Source organism: Nicotiana sylvestris, chromosome 10 (assembly GCF_000393655.2).
Source record: "Nicotiana sylvestris chromosome 10, ASM39365v2, whole genome shotgun sequence".
NCBI classification, from domain to species: Eukaryota; Viridiplantae; Streptophyta; class Magnoliopsida; order Solanales; family Solanaceae; genus Nicotiana; species Nicotiana sylvestris.
Window position 1 is genome coordinate 144813745 of NC_091066.1, and position 20129 is coordinate 144833873.

A 20129-nucleotide genomic window follows, 5' to 3' on the forward strand; every position below is an offset into this window, starting at 1 on the left:
TGTCAGTTGGCCTTGTTTTCACGAGAGGCACCATCACGAACGGGTCCGGGTTTAGGGTCGTGACAACTGGAATAAAGCAGTAGTGACAAAACACTTATGGGTTATCACCAAGAATAAGGATTGCCTTTGGATCAGGTGGATCCATGCTTACTACATCAAGAACTAGACTGTAGATACTATGCCTATACCCAGGAATGCAGCCTGGGTAGTGAGGAAAATTCTTAAGCTCAGAAAGCTTATCCTTGATCTACCTATCATGCAAGGTGACCTGACTTCAAGACTGATGAAATTGCAAAGTACTGATGGAAGATTCGGCATCAAGAAGCTATATCAAATCCAGTTCCCTCAAATACAAAAGGTGCATTGGAAGAGCCTAATATTACAACCACATATATATCCTAGACATAAATTCAACGTATGGCTAGCTGTATATAGTAGACTATCTATTGTTGAGAGGCTATAGAAAATTGGTATTCAAGTTCCTCAAGCTTGTATATTCTGTGGCCCGGCTAATGAACACTTTGAATACTTATTCTTTGGTTGTAGCTACACTAAGAATATTTGGCAAATGTTACTGAATTGGCTTGGTTTTCCAAGGCAAATAAAGACATGGCAGGAAGAGGTGAAATGGGTGACAACATGTGCTAGGAAAAAGAAAGGATTTGGGACAATAGTCTCAGTTGTCTTTGGGATGATGGTATATCTTATATGGCGAGATAGGAACAAGATCAGATTCCAAAGTGGCAGCTCGTCCTAGGATAGAATGTGTAGAGAAATTGCAATCCATATACACATTAGAGGCAACTCATATCTCCGCTGGCAGAATCATTTGGAGGCATTGAACTGGATTCCTTAAACTAGTTTAGCTTATATGTTCTGTCAAATATAATGTCTATTTGTCTATGTCGCAGATTGTATAGGCAATAGGATGTGTATAGGGTATAGTTGGAATCAAAACCTTGTATAGGTTATAGTAGAGTGATTAGTTGTCAAGTAGAGTAAAGGAACTAGTTAGCAGTTCCTGTTTTGTATAGAAGTTTTTGGTTAAATAGAATGTTAATTTTAACGGGAAAAAAAGATATGTTAAAATAAGGGTGAATTATGATATTAATTCTGATTATATGGTGGGATCAGGTTGTGCGCCGCAACATATATTTATTTATTGTTGATATTATTATGGGAGAATTAGGTTATACGGTGGGATCGGGTTGCACGCCGCAACAGTCTATGTGTTTCTATTCCTTATTGTGTTGTGTTGGCTTCGGAACTTTCATGCGAGACTCTAAGGATTGGTTTCGGGCATTTACTGGTTTTCCTTCGGAGGTTGAATTACTTTCATGTGTTAACTATTTTAATTCATTTCAGTATTTTCTTTCCTGTCTTTATTTTATATTGCGTACATGTTATTGTAAGTGATTGCCTTAGTCTCGTCACTACTTCATCGATGTTAGGATCAACACTTACAGAGTACATGGGGTCGGTTGTACTCATACTACACTTTGCACTACTTGTGCAGATTTTGGTACTGGTCCTACCTGTACATGAAGTGCACCAGCTCGGATTATCACAATTGGAGACTTGAGGTAGATCTGCTGACGTCTGCAGACCTTGAAGTCCCCTTCCTTTTTCCTCTTTTATTGTTCATTTCATTCGAAACAGTTGTATTTATTTCAGACTCTATTTCTAGAACATCTAGTAGTTCGTGCACTTGTGACTCTAGATCCGAGGTTGTACTTAGATATTTTGGTTGTTATACCTTTTTGCACATTATTCAAGTTTTATTTCAGTATAATTGGTTTTAAATACTTGAATTGTTTAAAATGGCATAAGATTTACTCTAACATTGGCTTGCCTATCGAGTAAAATGTTAGGCGCCATCACGGTCCCGAAGGTGGAAATTCTGGATCGTGACACCATTTTGCTAATGCTTCGAGCATCTTCATTACCTCTGAAGTTTATCTGGGCTCGGCTTCACCTGGTCTCACAGCAACTTGTTCGTCTCTCCAAGCATTTTCCCATGATTATTCGGGCTCGACCCTGTTAGGGGCGTGGCTTTGGTTCTGCAGCTATGCTATTTCCGCTTGTTGAGCCTGCAACATTTCGAAAATCAATCGTAGGCTCACCCCATCACCTTCACCTTCAGGCGCTTCTCAAGCCATTGGCCGGGATACCCCACGAATACTATTTTCGGGATTAGTTAGCAAATTGATGTTGATGGTCACTTGCGAGTTAGCAACGACTGGGCCGGTGGCTAGGACACCATTAGGATTGGCAGGAAGCACATCATTACTGGATACCATATTATTATTTTTGTCATGATGGCCTGATTCAGCGCCAACGTTCGGGTGAGCAGACTGGGGGTTTGACCTTCGTAGACTGATCCGGAATTAAGATTTCAAAATAAACGTAAAATAGGGTGTGTTATGGAGATCTGTGTCAAATCATCACTATATGACAAGTAACCAAGTTTGCAATTTTGCCCCAATTCTTGCAGCATAGAGCAAAGCGTGAGTTCACTAAAAAGAAAAACGGATTTAGATTACATACACTTATAACGATCTTTTGATTTACATATTAGTTATGGGGGATTATAACATAGGCAATGATTAATAACAATATAATGAAGTTTGTAATACATGAAGCAATTACTTTAAAGGGGCATTTTAGTCCTTAAATAGCTTAATCTTCGCACTGCTATTACATATATTTTTATTCCATATTTTATCTTGTATAATAATATGTAGAATCACACATAACTTAACACCAGTATTATTTAATACAGCAAACCAAGTGTTACATTAGAGTTACGTAGTGATACTTTCTTTTGCAGTCAACCAAATACTGCATTATCTTATGTGAAATTTTATGCCAGAATTAATTATACCAATAAATTAACCAAACGATTTCTTCCAGTACAACGAATATATTCAGTATATATTAACCTATTATAACAAATTTATAAACTTAATTTTAACTTACTAATCTACTTTATGAACAATTACCTAAAATTACGTATTAGGTAACCAAATAATATAGTAATATATTATTAGTGTACTACAGAAGCTAAACTCAAAGGAAAAAATGGCTCATCATGTCAATGATAATACGTGCATGTAAGAAGGTAGTCGGTCAAATGAACAGTTCTCATTCACTTCTGACATTGATCATGTGTGGTAGGGATATACCAATCACCAACGACACAACTAACCAAAACGACCAGCTTTTGAACAAGTGCATAAATAACTTTACTTTTATAAGTATTAACGCAAATATAAATTTTGGTAATGGCCAGCAGCTAGGGCTCAGTGTCAGCACCTGAGAAGCCAACTGAGACGCTGAATCAAAGAGTTTGTGGGCTCCTCCATCTTAGCAGGTGAGGAGCTACGGTATTAAAGCGAGCTATGAGTTCAGTGAGAAGGTTAGAACCCACGAACGTTAAACTTTTGACTCCGTCTTTATATCTTAGGATTGATGAATTAATTAACATCCCCAGCATCACCTTTTCAAAATATTTAGTTAGACCATTTCTCAATATAATACATACCCTAGTTACTCATGCATGTTTAAATAGGTAGCTTAAACAAATACCTAGCTTTTGCATTCATTTTATTTGGTGTTTGTTTGTCTCAAAACATAAAAGGATAATATACCATTCAAATTAATCAGCAAAGGACAAGGACCATTGGTTGAATATCTATATAATATTAGAAGATTTTCCTTCTTAAAAGTAGTCGACACTTAAGGAAAACAAAAAAAAAATGGAAATGAAATTGGCATTTTCACAAAATTCTTGCAAAACCCTAAAATTTCTCAAGAAGTCCCATTAAAGAAAATGTTGCTCTCAATATTCAGGAAATCAAATTTGCCCTAATATAATACAATCTACTAGTAATTAGGAAAACTACAGATATCGATACTGTATTTTCCCCTTATAAGTACTATCAAAGAAATTAAAATTAATTAAGCACAAAAAATACATACATTTTGTGATTGATCTATTTATGAATGATGACAATGGTGACCATTATTTCCATGATCATCTGCTCCATTATGTTGATTAGAAGAACCACTAGCATGACCAAGTTGCCTTAATGAATTCATCGCCGTCAACATCCCCAGTTGTCCTTCCACCACCGTCCCTCCGCCGTCATCGCCGCCACCCGAATGTTGCCCCAATACTGATGGGTGAGAATTCATAAAATTTAATAATCCACTATTTGTCAATGACCCTCCTCTAATATTTGAGTTGCCAATAGTACTAGGAAATGTCCACATAGAATTAGGGTCATGACTAGAATTATTTGTCATCATATACAATGTTGTTGCAGGAATTTGCCCTTGATAACTTGCCGGAATAGACCCAGAATTACTAGTTTGTAACATATAATTATTACCCATATGGTAATTTTGTAACACCGGCAGTAAATCTTGATTTTCCGACCGCCGTTTTCTTCCAATATTATTACCCTCTCTATCACAGTACAATTCCTGCTTAGCTTGTAACATGGCATTTAAATTCACATTTACATTTCCACTAGGAAAAATATTTAAACCCATAGATGAATTTTCTGATGAAAATAAACCAACCCCATGACTAAGATTTTGTGTAAGATAATTGTGTCGAGAAATATTACCAGAACTTCTTAAAGATATATTAAGTGAAGAATAATTTGCTGGGATTGTTCCAGTACCAGTAGCAGCAATAACTGAAGGCTCAGCTTGTTGTAAAAGCCATTCAATTGTTTCACCATCAGATTTGTGACCTAATTCTTTAGTTAGCTGAAAAACCCTAGCTGCACATGTTGCTGGCATACGAATTCTACGACCACGACCATCAACCTTTGTGTGTCTGTCTTTTGTTGAGGTTCTTTTTGGCTGAGGTTTCTTGTTTGGTTCTTTGTTTGATTTTTGATCTGCAGAAGTATCAGTATTAGATATGTGTAAAGAACTTGGATGTCGATAAACTGAAGTAGAACAGATGGGATCTTCTCTTTTCTCTAATAATTGTAATGGGAAATATGGCCTTTGGGTAGAGTTTCCATAATTATCATGGCCAGTTTCCATTATCATATAGTGGTGGTATTTCTTGTGGGAGATCTATTTTGGGAGTGGGGGCTAATCTAGATAGCTAGTAGCTTAGTAGTATATGTAGTATGATGTATATTTATGGGATCTTTAGTCTTTACACAAATAGTTGATCATATCATTGTTTACTTTTTTATTCATATACATAGATTATACATTAATAATATACGGTTATACACATATAATATATATATTATACCTCCACCAACATTTTTTAGTTTAAGCACTTGGGTGGGCGGTTATTGAGTTAATTCTTCTATTAAGGACCAGAGGCTTCAACTAAATCCAATATTTTCAGCATGGATATATATGTAAAAAAATTATTAAATGTTCAATCAATGTTAAATTTCAAAAGTATATACTATATATAATGATTTTAGTGCTAAAAAATAAAAACTAAACTCGTCAAGTTTAAATTATAGATCTGTCTCTGTTCCTATATAAAATTAGCTTAATTAAAAAAGTGGTTTTGTGGGTCATTGTCTAATCTTTCTTTCTCATTCCGTATTAGTAAAACTATGTAGCTGTATAGCTTTTGGCTGCTTGAAGTTTCTTATCATATTCCTCAGTCAAAAGAGAAGAAAAAAGATGAGGGAAAGAGAGAAGTGAATGCAAGCTTTAAGCAACAAACATAATGAGTGGGAATTATACAAGTGGGCTATATGTGAAATTGGAAAGTAATGTTAATCATAAAAGTGAATCTTTTTTTTTTTTTTGTGAGGGTATGAATGTAACATAGTGAAAATTATTTTTTCTCCAAAAATATATATTTATTTTTATTTAATAAAAATGAAAAATAGAGAAAATTTTGCTGGCAAAGAAATTATTATTGTGGTTGGAGCAAAGTCTCTTCATTCAGACTCCACGTGTGATGCTGCCTATCATTCAATCCATAAAGACTGAAGGAGAGATAGAGGGACCCAGGTTAGAGAACTGAAAATCTTGGAGTTGATTTTAGAGAAAAGAAAAATAAATAAATAAATAAATAAATAAATAAGAGAGAAGATAAACAAGTGGCCATATATATTTAATTTAGTTCATAACTTCATGTATATATCTCGTTTGAGCAATCATTGAATAATTCAACTTTTTCTTATTTAATAATCAATCAACCATTGTGTTGGGAATTCAGGGACTACTTTATCGTGTCGATTTGATTGAAAGTTAAGTGGTGTTCTACTTTTTTAGAGTCCGAAACCTAAATAATCACTTTTGGGACTTAAAATACGTTTTTATAATTTTAAAAAAAAAATTAATTTTTTACTTAAAACACAGTATAATATTGCGCTTTACTTTAACTGGCCGTTAAAGTAAATTACTATAGTGCAATATTATACTGCGTTTTGTGGTTTCCTTATTTCGCTCAAAATTTCAAATTTTCGAAATTTCTAAAAGCATAAACCGAGGTATTCCAATTTAGTTTATGTCGAAACTCGTATAATAATGCATATTTGTTGTCTTGAATGTGTTTCCATGTTGTTTTGTATTTTGTTTGCGATTAAATTTGTATGTTATTTTTATCCGAATTAAATTATTAGTGTTTAAAAAAATAGTTAAAAGTTGAGAAATAATTTTTCTTGTTAATAAAAATGTTCATAAATTTCTTTTACTGTTTTATATGTAATTTCATAAATGTTATGTTATTAAAATATGTTTGTTATTTTTATTTAGTTTAGATTATTTATTTGCTTAAAGAATAGTGTTCTTTTAGCGTAGTAAAATATAGAGCCTTTTAGCGTAGAATCTCTGTAGTTTAAGTATCTACTAGCTACAAACTCTATCCAATTACACTTTACAAAAATTAATTATTTAATTTATAAAACAAACACACAGAACTAACAAATTAATATATGCTGTCAAATTAAATATCGGACATGGAACTCATAGATATATACCCTGTCCAATTAAAAATAAATTATTTAATTTATAAAACTAACAAAATTGTAAAAATATTGAAATTGATACACATAAGAATTCAAGATAGCTTGGTGCTACTGGGCCTCAAATATCGAGTCTGGAACCATAAATATATACTCTCTCCAATTAAATAATTAAATATTAATTATTATAACACAAACGAAATTCTAAAAATATTGAAATTGACACACATAAGAATTCAGGATAGCTTGGTGCTACTAGGCCTCAAATATCGAGTCTGAAACCCATAGATATATACTCTGTCCAATTAAATAATTAAATATTAATTATTATAACACAAACAAAATTCTAAAAATACTGAAATTGACACATATAAGAATTCAGGATAGCTTGGTGCTACTGGGCCTCAAATATCGAGCCTGCAACCCATAGGTATATACTATGTCCAATTAAATAATTAAATATTAATTAATAAAATTAACACACAATTAATATTGTTTAATTTATAATAGACGACATGGATGTGCCGCCTGGGCATCCTGGACCTTTCTCGGATGAGATATTAGTATTACAGGGCGATCATAGGTTCGCCTACGTATGGGAGGGAGAGCTAGTAGAGCAGACTCTTCGCGCCAGGAGAGTGGACGACGTGTGGGACTTTATCAGGGAGAGAGGTTTCCATTCTCGCGCAGTCCAGCGCCTGCATGATACGGGCTTCTATAGGATTTTTGAGATTGGCCGGCTGCAACTCGACTAGTCTTTGATCACGGCATTGATAGAGCGGTGGCGACCGGAGAGGCACACTTTCCACCTGCTCATTGGCGAGGCCACCATCACGCTTCAGGATGTTCAGGTTTTATATGGGATGCCTATTGATGGACTGGTCGTTGCACTGCCTCAGTATATAAGATCTATGATGTGTGCCCAGTATTTGGACTTGCTGCAGCAGTTCACTGGTTTCAGGCCACAGGGTGAGGCTGTAGCTTCAGGGGGCAATCACATTTTTGTGATAGCTATTAGACAGCATTTGGAGGTATTGCACCCCGACATCACTGGCGAGACAGAGGATCTACATATTCACCGGTACACGAGGTTGGCACTGCTCCTTCTTTTTGGGGGTGTCTTGTTCCCGAACACTTCGGGAAATCTAGTGAGTATGCGATTTCTACATCATCTTCAGTAGCTAGATGAGTTACCCCAGTACAGCTGGGGTGCTGCTATTTTCGCTTACCTGTACAGGAGTATATGCCGGGCTAGCATGGGCACCTAGAGTGATATATGTGATTTTCTGCCGCTTCTACAGGTGACAACATATTCAAATACTCTGTTCATTACTTCCAATTCTACATAGACAAAATGACTCTTAAATTTTCCGTCGATCTTGTATGTTAGGTTTGGGCTTGGGAGCGGTTCTTGCCGTTGCAGCCACCTCTACCACCATTACCTCCAGATGTAGCACCTTTGTTACTCCCTCTAGCTAGGAGGTGGGTTCTCCGGTGTGGAAACTACCGAGCCATTGATGCTCATCATGATCTCCCCCTTGTCAGGGATGTGTTGGATATGCTGGAGGCCGTACAGGTAAATATGTACCTAAACTTACTTGTTATAAATTCACTTGTGTTGCGCATACTCACTTTTATATTATTATTTGATAGTTCATTTGGACGCCATACAGCGACAAGTTGATAGTTGGCCTCCCCGATTATTGCTCGGTCAGCCGACTGATTTGGAGCACTTCCGTCCCACTGATGTGCCTCGATATTGTGGAGCATCATGCCACAGAGCGGGTACTTCGCCAGTTTGACCATCCGCAGACTCTACCGAAGGAGCCTACATGGGAGGCTACACATTATCAGTGGGATGATCGTTCGAGGGTGGACAACACATTTGTAGCATGGCTAGAGGCGCAGGTCCATACTTGGGAACAGCAAGAGGACCTGATTCCACCACCACCTTCACAGATCCAGGCGGCGACTATTGAGATTTATGCATCATGGTACCGCTGTCACATCCGACTGATGATCGGGAACCCTGTTGATCAAGCTGGCGGTTGGTTCAGACAATACGCCAGGAGGCACGAGGCACTGGTATGTTTTTGTTGGAACCCATACTTATAACTATGATATAGCATTATGTAATTAATATTTTAAATGTTGTGCAGGCTATTGGTCATCATTTATTCTACCGTTGGGACTGCAGATGCAGCAGCATGCCAACAATCCTGCAGTCGCTGAGTATGGCCGGCAGATGGTAGAGCTAGCTCTCCAGATACTGCAACGAGCCAGAGAGGACGATAGGTTAGATCACGTTGCTGAGTATGTAGCTCCAGAGCAGCACCATCGGGGTAGTCCTGTCGCACGAGGCAGGGGTCAGGCACGAGCCAGGGCTGCTCCATGAGGCAGGGCTGTCCCATGAGGCACGGGTGCCCCACGAGGTCGTGGGGGACGGCGAGGAGGTGGTTCCCAGCAAGGGGGCGTTGAGCCACCTGTTGAGCCACCTGATGAGGATCTTGGAGATGATCAGACGGGTTACATCCCTCAGCTAGACGAGCCTTCTAGCAGCATGCCGTCGTACAGCCTTCAACTGGAGCTGCCAGCATCGTAGGTCACCCCGTCAGATCCATTGTTGATCATGGGTGCATTCAACAAAGATGTAGAGTTGTTCTTTTCAGGCCCATCTACCGAAGTTGAGGATCGGCCGACCCGAGACGTGGATGATGGGCGCAGGTTGAGTTTTGGCTCATCCCCAGCGGTTGATGTGGATCTATCACATGCGCAGGTATGTTTATATTACTGTAAAATTTTAATTTGTTTTTTTTTTCCTTAATGATTTGCCATAAATTAATTTTTAATTTTCTTATTAAGGCTTATTCCCAGCCCATCACGGAGACTACTTTATGCGATAATGAGGACACCACGGATGCTTATATTCAGGAGCCTGACGAGACCATGGTAAGAAAATGTTTTTGACTTAACACGTACATTACTAATATACATTTTCATATACTAAGCTTAGTAATTATTTTGTAGGTTACTGACGGACCGACGACCCCCTTTACCAGTCCTGCCAGTTGTACTGACGATCATGTTGTTGCGCATCCTCACATAAAAAAGCGACGTGATGAGGATGATCCTGATAGTGTACCCGGGCGACAGGGGATGCGCCTCATACCGGCGACTGCACTGAAGCACACAGGCTGTGGGACTCATTGATTTTTTTTGTTTGTATTTTATGTAAATAATACATTATGTAAATAATGGCAAGAATTTTATTTTAACACAATTTAAACAACAATTTTATTTTAACACTACAACACAAACACAAATATAACAAGCCTAACATAACATAAATTCAGTACAACTAATGAAAACACATGACAGGGGAAACATAAAGATATACTACTACGCTCAACACGTACATGTCATTGTTTAATCGCGACCGTCTAGTATTCTCTGCTCCAACCACTTAAATTTATCTTCCAGTTTATTTTTTTCTTCTTCCACCTCCTTGAGTTTCTTCTTTAACTCTGCAACTTCTCATTTGGATTGTCGCTCTCTTACCCACTGCTTCAAACACAAACTATGAAAAGAATACAACTTGTTTTTTTAGTATTCCTGCTGATAGGGTTCATCAATCCATACCTCAAAATTGCAAACAGGTTCGTCGGGAACCCTATAAAACTTATTCATACACGCCCAGTAGTAGCATCCAGCTTCTTCCCAACAATCGTGCATCATGTATTTTTTCCCGCACTCGCACCTTGGGACATAAAGGAGTTGAGAAATTTGTTAAAGCGTAAAGAAAACCCTTGCTTTTATGAAAATATTTGCTATTGGTTATTGTTAAGCGCAGAAAATAACTACAATGCGCTCGTTATATATAGGCAAGATTTCACACAAAATGTGGTATTGTACCGCGCTATACATATTCAATTTTTCTAAAACGAAACAGCTTTTGCTCAGTCGATTCAGCTTTTTTTGGGACAAGACAACACACAAAACGTAGTATTGTACCGCGCTATACATATTTAATTTTTACTGAAACGAAACAATTTTTGCGTCGGTTCAACTTTTTAGACTGACAAGACAATACACAAAACGTAGTATTGTACCGTGTTATACATATTTAATTTTTCTGAAAGAAAATAGCTTTTGCGCAGTCGGTCGGTCAGCTTTTCAGACCGACAAGACAACACACAAAATGTAGTATTGTACCGCGCTATACATATTCAATTTTTTTGAAATGAAATAGTTTTTGCGTAGTCGGTTCAGCTTTTTTTTGCGACAAGACAACACACAAAATGCAGTATTGTACCGCGCTATACATATTTAATTTTTCTGAAACGAAATAGTAATGTCTTGATTTTTCCTTTATTATATTTTATTTTCACGTATGTTGCTTTAGTTATGGTTGTTGTGCTTTTATCTCTTCGAATATTATGTTATGAAATTTCAATCTTCAAATTGGTCTTCTTTACTAATATCAATAAGTTGAATGTTGGACTACCATATCATCATCTCAATTCAAAAGGTCATGTTAAAAAATAAGATGTAACAAGATTGTGGAACATAATTTTATTTGATAGATATTGCAACATACACAAGTACAGACACTTATTACAAAAAATATTACGAAAACAAAACACTAGGTGTATCCTTGATAGTTGGGTACATTCGACGAACTTGCACCAGGAGCTGGATTACCACCCACACCAGCTGAAGGACATTTACGACGGTCGTGTCCTGTTTGCGAGCATATGCCACATTTACGCGCATAAACGGTATCACCAACATCTATTTTGTTCCATATACACGTTCTCTTTTGCACTTGCAGATTGCGCAAATAGTCCTTGTTACACACCATTTTAAATGGTCCCGGCAATCAATAATGCTCAACAACCAATGGTTGCAACTGCCCACTATATGTGTTTACGTATACAACAACACTATATTGCCTATCAACATAGTTGGTTGCCCCTAAACCAACTTGTTGAAAGCACTTCAAGGCATATGCGCATGGTATGTGGAAGACGGTCCATTTCCCACATGAACACAATTTGTTGGCTTCATTCACCGTCTGTATATTATTCCCCCGGTGTTCGCGGATAGCGGTGCAAACTTCAAAAATACCCCGGTCGTGATCGTACTGTAAAAATGAATGTCATTGTGCTCGCCTCATGTACTTCTCAAATTTTCTCGTCGGTATTGGCATAAATTGAACACCCCTGTCCATCAATACCGATGCAGCTCTATGCTTTTCAATAAATCTCTCCGCAATCTGTTTGAATGTCATCCGGACCACGGTAGTGACAGGCAATCCACGTGCAGACTTCAATAAGTCGTTGAATGACTCCGATACATTTGTAGCCAGGGCTCCCCATTGTCTGCCACCATCAACATGCAATGTCCACATGTGAAGCTCATGTCCCATCAACAAGTATAGCCTCGTGGATCTAACTACCGGATCGCTTCCATGCGCCTCGTGAATTTGCACTGCTGGTGCTCAGTTGCAGCCATCCACATTAAATCATGCAAGGCCTTGTCATGATATTTCTTCTGGAAATTGGCCTTCAGGTGCCTCACACTGTAACTGTGGTATGCATAGGGTTCCTACCATTCAGGCAAATGCCGTATAGAACGTAAAATACTACCATATCTATAAGATATTAGACAAATACCTGAACGTTGTTTGACAACGTGCTGCTTGAAGTGGTTCAAAAAAGTGTCCACTTCTCTTCGCTTTCATTGGCACAAATGACAAAAGCTAGTGGAAATATTTGTCCGTTGGCATCTACTGCAACTGCGATCAAAAGCTTAATATCATACTTTCCATATACATAAGTACCGTCTATGGAAATTACCGGAAGGTAATGCACAAAACCATCAATTGCTGGTTTAAATGACCAGAACACATAGTTGAAAATATATTCGGGTCTGTCCGAACTCCGCTCACGCCTCCATTCAACATTAGTCCCGGGGTTAAAATGTTGTAGTGCGGCCATGTACCTGGGTAGAGATGAAAATGACTTATCCTAGTCACCATAAATAATTTCAAAGGCACGTTTGCGCTCGAGATATGCCTTTCTTTTGGTTATAGTACACCCATACTCCTAGTGGACGGCTGTAATACACTCTTTAATCTTGAACCTAATGGACACTTCTAAGTATGGAATCAAGACAAGAGAAATCAAGTCTACATCCAAGTTGAAGTAATTCTCATTGAATGTGTCCATTTCACATCTGTGGGTGCTAATATATTTACCCACTTTCCACAATCCTGATTTCTTCTTGCTGGCACACAACATCCAGTGACCACCCATAAAGTCTCTACGGCATACAGCCTTGTATACCTCCGTAGTTAACTTCCTTACCGTCATCTCACGGCACTCTCTTATGTTGTAGATTTTTACAGCCCTGATTAGGCGAGCTTTATCGAGGAAGTACATGCCCTTTGCCAACACCGATGGTCTAGACTCATCCTACATTGCTGACCGAAATTCATCAGCATCCCTTGCGAGTGCATCCACATCTGGCATACTTGGCAAATTATCAAGGTAGGGAATATTCCGGTCATGAAACGGCACGTGGGACTGGTACACTCTTGGTCTAACGGGAGGTGGAGGAGCATGCTCCCTTGTCAGCTTAGGTTCGACATTCACTTCCTCCTCATCATCACCCTTATTAGGGAAGGGTGTGTCATCTCCAGACTCATCGGCATTGTTGTTATAATCACTATCATCTTCCTGACTCTACATATCTGCCAAATCACGAGTTAATACGTTGTCTATGTGCAACTGTGTGAGGTCAAGAGCATCAAGTTGCTCGTTTTCACTGCACAAAAAGAACAAAATGATAAGCTACTCAACTTGATAAATACTTTACATATAGCTATATCACTTTACTTACAAGTCGTACTGTGTTGACGTTCCATAATGGACATTTTCTTGTTGGTGATGACTCTCGGATGGACCACCGTGGTCCAACACGCCAGAACTACGCATATTCCAACTAGGAGCAGGGTCATAACCTGTAAAATTCATATCTGGACGGTACCCCCTATGAAAAATATGAGTGTTAATACAAATCCAATTCAAACATAAAATAAACATCGCTAAAGCGTAGAAAAATTAAAGTTTACTAGTCATCTTGTGGATTATATAAAGTCGAAAAATTCTTTCCTCGCTGCTCATTCGCCGGTGGTGATAAGTTTAAACCAAGGCAAGCTCTTTCATCAGGAATCTATCCGGCAAAAACTGCTCCAGAATAACCACCCGATGACTGGGGGTTATCCTTACTATGTGCATCCTCATTATTGGGAACGTCTTCAACCTCGACTTACATTTCCAATAAGTTTATTACAATAAATTTCCCGTATTCATCCATAATCCGCAAAAAATCTCTAAGAGTTTCATCATCTTCGATGTTAAACTCAGAATAATAAGCAAATTCTTGCGGAGTCATAAAATACGAAAATCTACCGGTTACTTTAAGGTTCACCGAACATTTCCTCACACTCATTTTTTACGTAACAATGATACCAATTTATCGTACTCCATTGTAAGCGGCAATTTAGCAGCACACTGTGGAGGTGAACTATACCTCACAGAATTATTCTCCATTACAACCTCACCCCTCCTCCCCCCTCCAATATAATGAAACCCTTATTTTTGGCTCTTAAGACATTATAAAAATAATGCTTGATAACAAGAAGAGAAGTATGAACGGAAGTTTGAAGGGAAGTTTTGAATGGATTTTCATAAAATTCCAACGCCTTTAAATAAGGCAAGTCCTAGCTCGGGGTGCAGAATTTTTTTATGTAAAACGCAGTATAATACCGCGCTTTATATATTTGAATGATTGTTATGTCAGTTAACCGCAGAACACTTATTGGTGGGCCCAAAAAAGAAGTAAAACGCAGTATAATATTGCGCTTTACTTTAACGGCTAAAATTCTGTTAAAGTAAAGAGCAGTATAATACTACATTTTAGGTAGAAAAGTAACTTATTTTTTTAAAACTGTAAAAACGTATTTTGAGTCCCAAAAGTCATTATTTAGGTTTCGGACACTACTTTTTTATACTTCCAAATTTTAGGAATCAATCTTGTAGTTGAGTGAATAGTTAGGTACTAACAAATAGAGTACATGGACCGCATTGGTTCGGTTTTATCAAAATCAAACTAAAACAAATCAACTATTTCGATTTTGATTAGTTCGCTTTTATCGGGTTTTCGAGTTTTTCGGGATTTTGGTTATATGAATATTATTTCAATCGTACTTTGTTAAGGTTATTGATAAAATTTTAATAAGTGAATATATATTTTGTAAAAATTAAAAAAATAGACAAATATATGATTTATTAAAATATTCTTATGAGATAATTGTTTTTAGTAACACATGATAGATATTTTCTTAGCCGTCTAACAATAATTTTTTCGTTGATGTACGCTTTCAAGGTTAACTGAATTTTATAATTAAATCCCAATTTTATATGTTGGTTCGGTTTAAATTTTTTTACTCAATACTAAATCAAATTTAATTGCGTTTTTAATCAACTTGGTTTGACTTTTCGGATTGGTGCGATTTTTCGGGTCGATTTAACACTCCTACAGTAACAAGTATAGCAAGGAAAAGAAGAGAGAGAGAGAGAGGGACTCTCTCTAAAGTAAATGAATAAAACTAATGCTATTGAAATGTGTTGCCATCTCATTTAAAAGTTTATGGTGTTAAAAGTGTACACTTCTATTTACTTAATTATTTCTTCAACATGCCTTCTCACGTGCAAGTTTTATTTATTATTTTCATAGTCCAAGCACGAAAAAATTCATTTAATAATAGTGGTGAGACTCGAACTCACGACCTTTGTCTACTCAAATACTCCCTCCGTTTCAATTTATGTGAACTTGTTTGACTGGGCACGGAGTTTAAGAAAAAATGAAGACTTTTGAATTTTGTGGTCCTAAACAAGTCAAAATGAGACCCAGAGTATTTGTGTGGTAATAAAAGCTTCTCATTAAGGGTAGAATTCTAAGTTTAAGTTAAATTGTTACCAAATTTAGAAAGGAGTCATTCTTTTTAGAACGGACCAAAAAGAAAATAGATTCACATAAACTGGAAAAGAGGGAGTACTATTTTGTAATGTGTGACCATCTATATATATATGTATGAGTATCAACTACAGTTTTCATTTTAGATGTGGTATACGTCCTAGAAATTTTGGTTTATTGGCATCTTCACAAGCAGTTCCTCAGAATTATTCTTTAGGCACAATTTTAAAGAAAATATGACTTCACCCTGGTGTTTAGAATTTACTAATCGTAGAAAATAACAATTGAATTACCAACAAACAACAAGATTCATTATTATTTTGAAAATATCATAGAAAGAAAGATCATTTGACAGATGTGGTTGGTTGCGTGTAATTTTCACTCACATATACTTGATTATGACTACTTCAATAATATTGACGTGAAGATTCAATTAGTCTTTGATTTGTAGTAAACTCCATTTGGATGATACTTAGTCATGTCTCTGTTCCCCAAAAATTGGGATTAAATGTGTAATTTTCTAGCATATAAAGTTGTTAATGCACAATTGCTAAGGATATCCAACACATCAACTGTAGATTATTTCTTAACTTGTGACTAATACACTTTTACTCTATCACCCTCAGTATGGTCTTATATATGCAAGATAATATATATTCAACATTTAATCATATGGGAAGTACGGTAATTAGCATAATCCACGACAAAAGTCACTACATCGAGTTCGAAATTCTAAAATAATGAATTGTCTACAGTTATTCATACAAACTCCTTTTTTCACTCGTTGTTTGTTACCTGTGCATAGGAGTGGCAAACGGACCGGTCGGATCGGATATAGTTTGGGTCGAAAATGGGTAATGAAAACAACGGATAAATTATCTGACTCGACCCATATTTAATACGGATTAAAAAACGGGTTAACCGGCGGATAATATAGGCAACCATATTATCCATGACTTCTTGCATAGGATCACTTTTGGGAGAATTCTTAGTCTCCATGACTTGAGGAACCCCTAATTTGAGGCTTTACAAATGTAAAAGTTAGACTCATTGGTTATCCATTGGTTACTCATTTTCTAAATGGATAATATGGTTCTTATCCACATTTGACCTGTTTTTAAAAAGTTCATTATCCAACCCACTTTTTAATGGATAATATGGGTGGTTAACTGTTTCCTTTAACCGTTTTGCCACCCTTACCTGCGCGCTTGTGGCCTCGACTAATTTGGATTCACGCCGTCTAAGGTTCATTAAAGGGAGAAACGCTTCCTACTAGAATTTTTTTCATTACCTAGAGTTTGAATGAGTGATGAAATCATATCCATTCCATCACAATCCTTACCTGTAGTGATAAATATAAATTTCTTAAAATACTTTACGATTACTATGTAACTCCTATTCCCTCACAAATTAGTTTTAAGTGAATAATCTCGTTGTTCCCTAAAAATGATCCAAGAATGTGTCTTAGGATACGTAAAACTTGTATAGAAAATAAAAGGAGAAAATAAGTAACAGCGGTCTTGTTTTGAATAGGAAACAACTCAAATTTAACTATTAATTAATGTTTTGAATTACCACTCCCATAAAGGAGAAGTTAATATACCCACTCGATCACATTTTATATGTCACCATTAGCTGGGGCGGATTAAGGGGCGGGAGTGGTTCACCCGAATCCCCTCCTGCTGAAAAATACACTGTATATATAAGGTAAAATTTGATTTGTACCTGTATAAGTTATATTTTGAATTCCCATGACACATCCTAAAAGCATAGCTCAGTGGCCAAGGGTGTTCATAATCTTTGGGAGGGGGGGAGGGGGGAATTTCACTGATGGTCACTCAACTATGTTTCAATTTCACTAAAGTCACTCAACTATTTTTTGTCACTCAAAAGTAACTAAATTTTCACATTGTCACTTAAAAGTCATTTTGGCTCAAACCCCTACCATAAATATGAAATGGCGTAAAATTTAATAAGAAAAATCCAAAAATAAAGGCCATATAAGCTTAAATGGATCATACCCATTTTAGATTCATTTCTTCCTTAATGTGATTTGACCCATAACCAGAATGTTTTCAATAAAAAAATTATTAAATCTCACATTAGTTTAAAATGATTATCCTATACTACAAAATTCTTGCCTTTTTTGTTACATAATGCCCATTTATATTATTCTATACTAAAAAAATATTATCTTGTTTGTATGTCCCATCCGAGTCATTTTATAACTCTACTGAAGTTAAAATACTACGGTATCCAACTCACATAACATATTTATAATTTTCTAGTGAAATTAAAATAGTATTGTATTCATCTTTCATAACATATTAATGTATCATAAGCATACAAGAATAATAATAAAGCTAATAAGAGTCTATTTTCACATTGAACATGCAATTACAAACAACATATTGCAATTGTTTAGACAAAAGAAATAGTGTGTTTCTACGATAAAAACCCCACAAAAAAATCACAAGACTTAATTTTATTAGGGGTGTGTGTTTTTTCCCCTATTGAAACACATTTGGGTTATGGATCAAATCACGTTAAGGGAGAAATGGATCTAAAGTGGGTATGGTCCATTTAAGCTTATGTGGCATTTATTTTTGGATTTTTCTCATTAAATTTTATGTCATGTCATATTTATGGTAGGGATTTGAGTCAAAATGACTTTTAAGTTACAATGTGAAAGCTTAGTTACCTTTAAGCGACAAAAAATAGTTGAGTGACTTTAGTAAAATTAAAACTTAGTTGAGTGACCGTCAATGAAATTAACCCTAATCTTTGTTATGTTGCTACTTCAATTTCCACGGGCCACAATCTATTTTATTTTTTCAACTTTTTTCTTTTTTGAATCCTCTTAACGAAAATTATGCCTCCGTCAATTACCATTAGTATTGTTAAAGAGTTAAAAACAATCTTTCCTTCGTTTATGGTTTCTAAAGAACTTTTAAAAAATTTTAAATTATAAATATCCTAAATTTTTAAATATGTACTTTTTTTTTTTGAATATGTTCGAAAAATTAATGTTTGAACTCAAAAAAAAAAAGGAGAAAAGATGGCAGCTAGAATTGAAGTGACGAATTAGAGTCGGTTCAAGATTCACGTGAGATGCCAGCTTCTCTTGGAGTGATGGAGATGTCTTACCCTACATTCTCTCAATTATTTAAACGAAATTGTCGGAATGTTGGTGGTTATTTTAACTTTGAATAATTCCTTTCCCTCTTCCCTTTTCTTTGTTTTATTATTTTTCCTTCTCTCAATTATTTTGTTATGAAATGGATCGAAAGTTCATTAGATACTTTGTTTTTTATGATAATATTATTTGAATATATACTATTAACCAAGATATAATATTTACTATAAAATAATTATTTATTTATTTTAATAAAAATTTAAATAGATCATATATTTATTTGTTTGTCCCTTTACTTAATTATTAGATTTAGTGTTTTAGTTTATACACGCAAGATTAAATCATTGATTCTTATAAGTTATAAAGTTTAAGTTCACAATCTAAGATGTAAATTGAATACATCGTAAGAATAATTATAGCACAAGAATATAATTTATCTTGATTATAAAAATAGTATGATTTCAACTTGTGCTAGTATACATTTCGTATGTATTAGAGATAAGTGTTTTTATACTGTCTATATAAATAAATTTTCTAGCCCACTAAATATATTTATACTATTAATCTTGATATAATTATTGCAGCAAGATCCATTGTTTGTTTTTTTAATTTAATAAGAGATGAGATTCTTTTGTGAATCAATATGAATGAAAATTGCATGAAAGTAATATGCATTTGCAAAATAATTATTTGTTGATAGAATCTATGTCTTAATTAAAGATTGATATACACATTTATAAAAGCTTATAAGTTTTATGTGTAAACTTGGTCGGTGAATTATATTCGACACATATAATAAGTTAAGTGGAAGTCTAACAGAATGTCACGACCCGGAATTTCCATCATCAGGACCGTGATGACGCCTAACATTTCACTTGCTAGGCAAGCCAACATTAGAGATCATTAAGCCGAATTCTTAAACCTTACAGTGATTAACCATAATTAAGCCATAACAAGTTAAAAAGAGTGCGGAAATCCATAGCAAT

At 35.8% G+C, this 20129-nt stretch overlaps 1 protein-coding gene across 1 annotated transcript; it reads right to left on the reverse strand.

Moving 5' to 3' along the window:
• Positions 1-3823: 3823 nt before the first annotated feature.
• On the reverse strand, positions 3824-5132 carry LOC104249798 (transcription factor TCP15-like). The gene has a single exon (XM_009806287.2). The coding sequence runs from the start codon at positions 5068-5070 to the stop codon at positions 4000-4002; it is 1071 nt and encodes a 356-aa protein (XP_009804589.1). The 5' UTR covers positions 5071-5132; the 3' UTR covers positions 3824-3999.
• Between the last annotated feature and the right edge of the window lie 14997 nt (positions 5133-20129).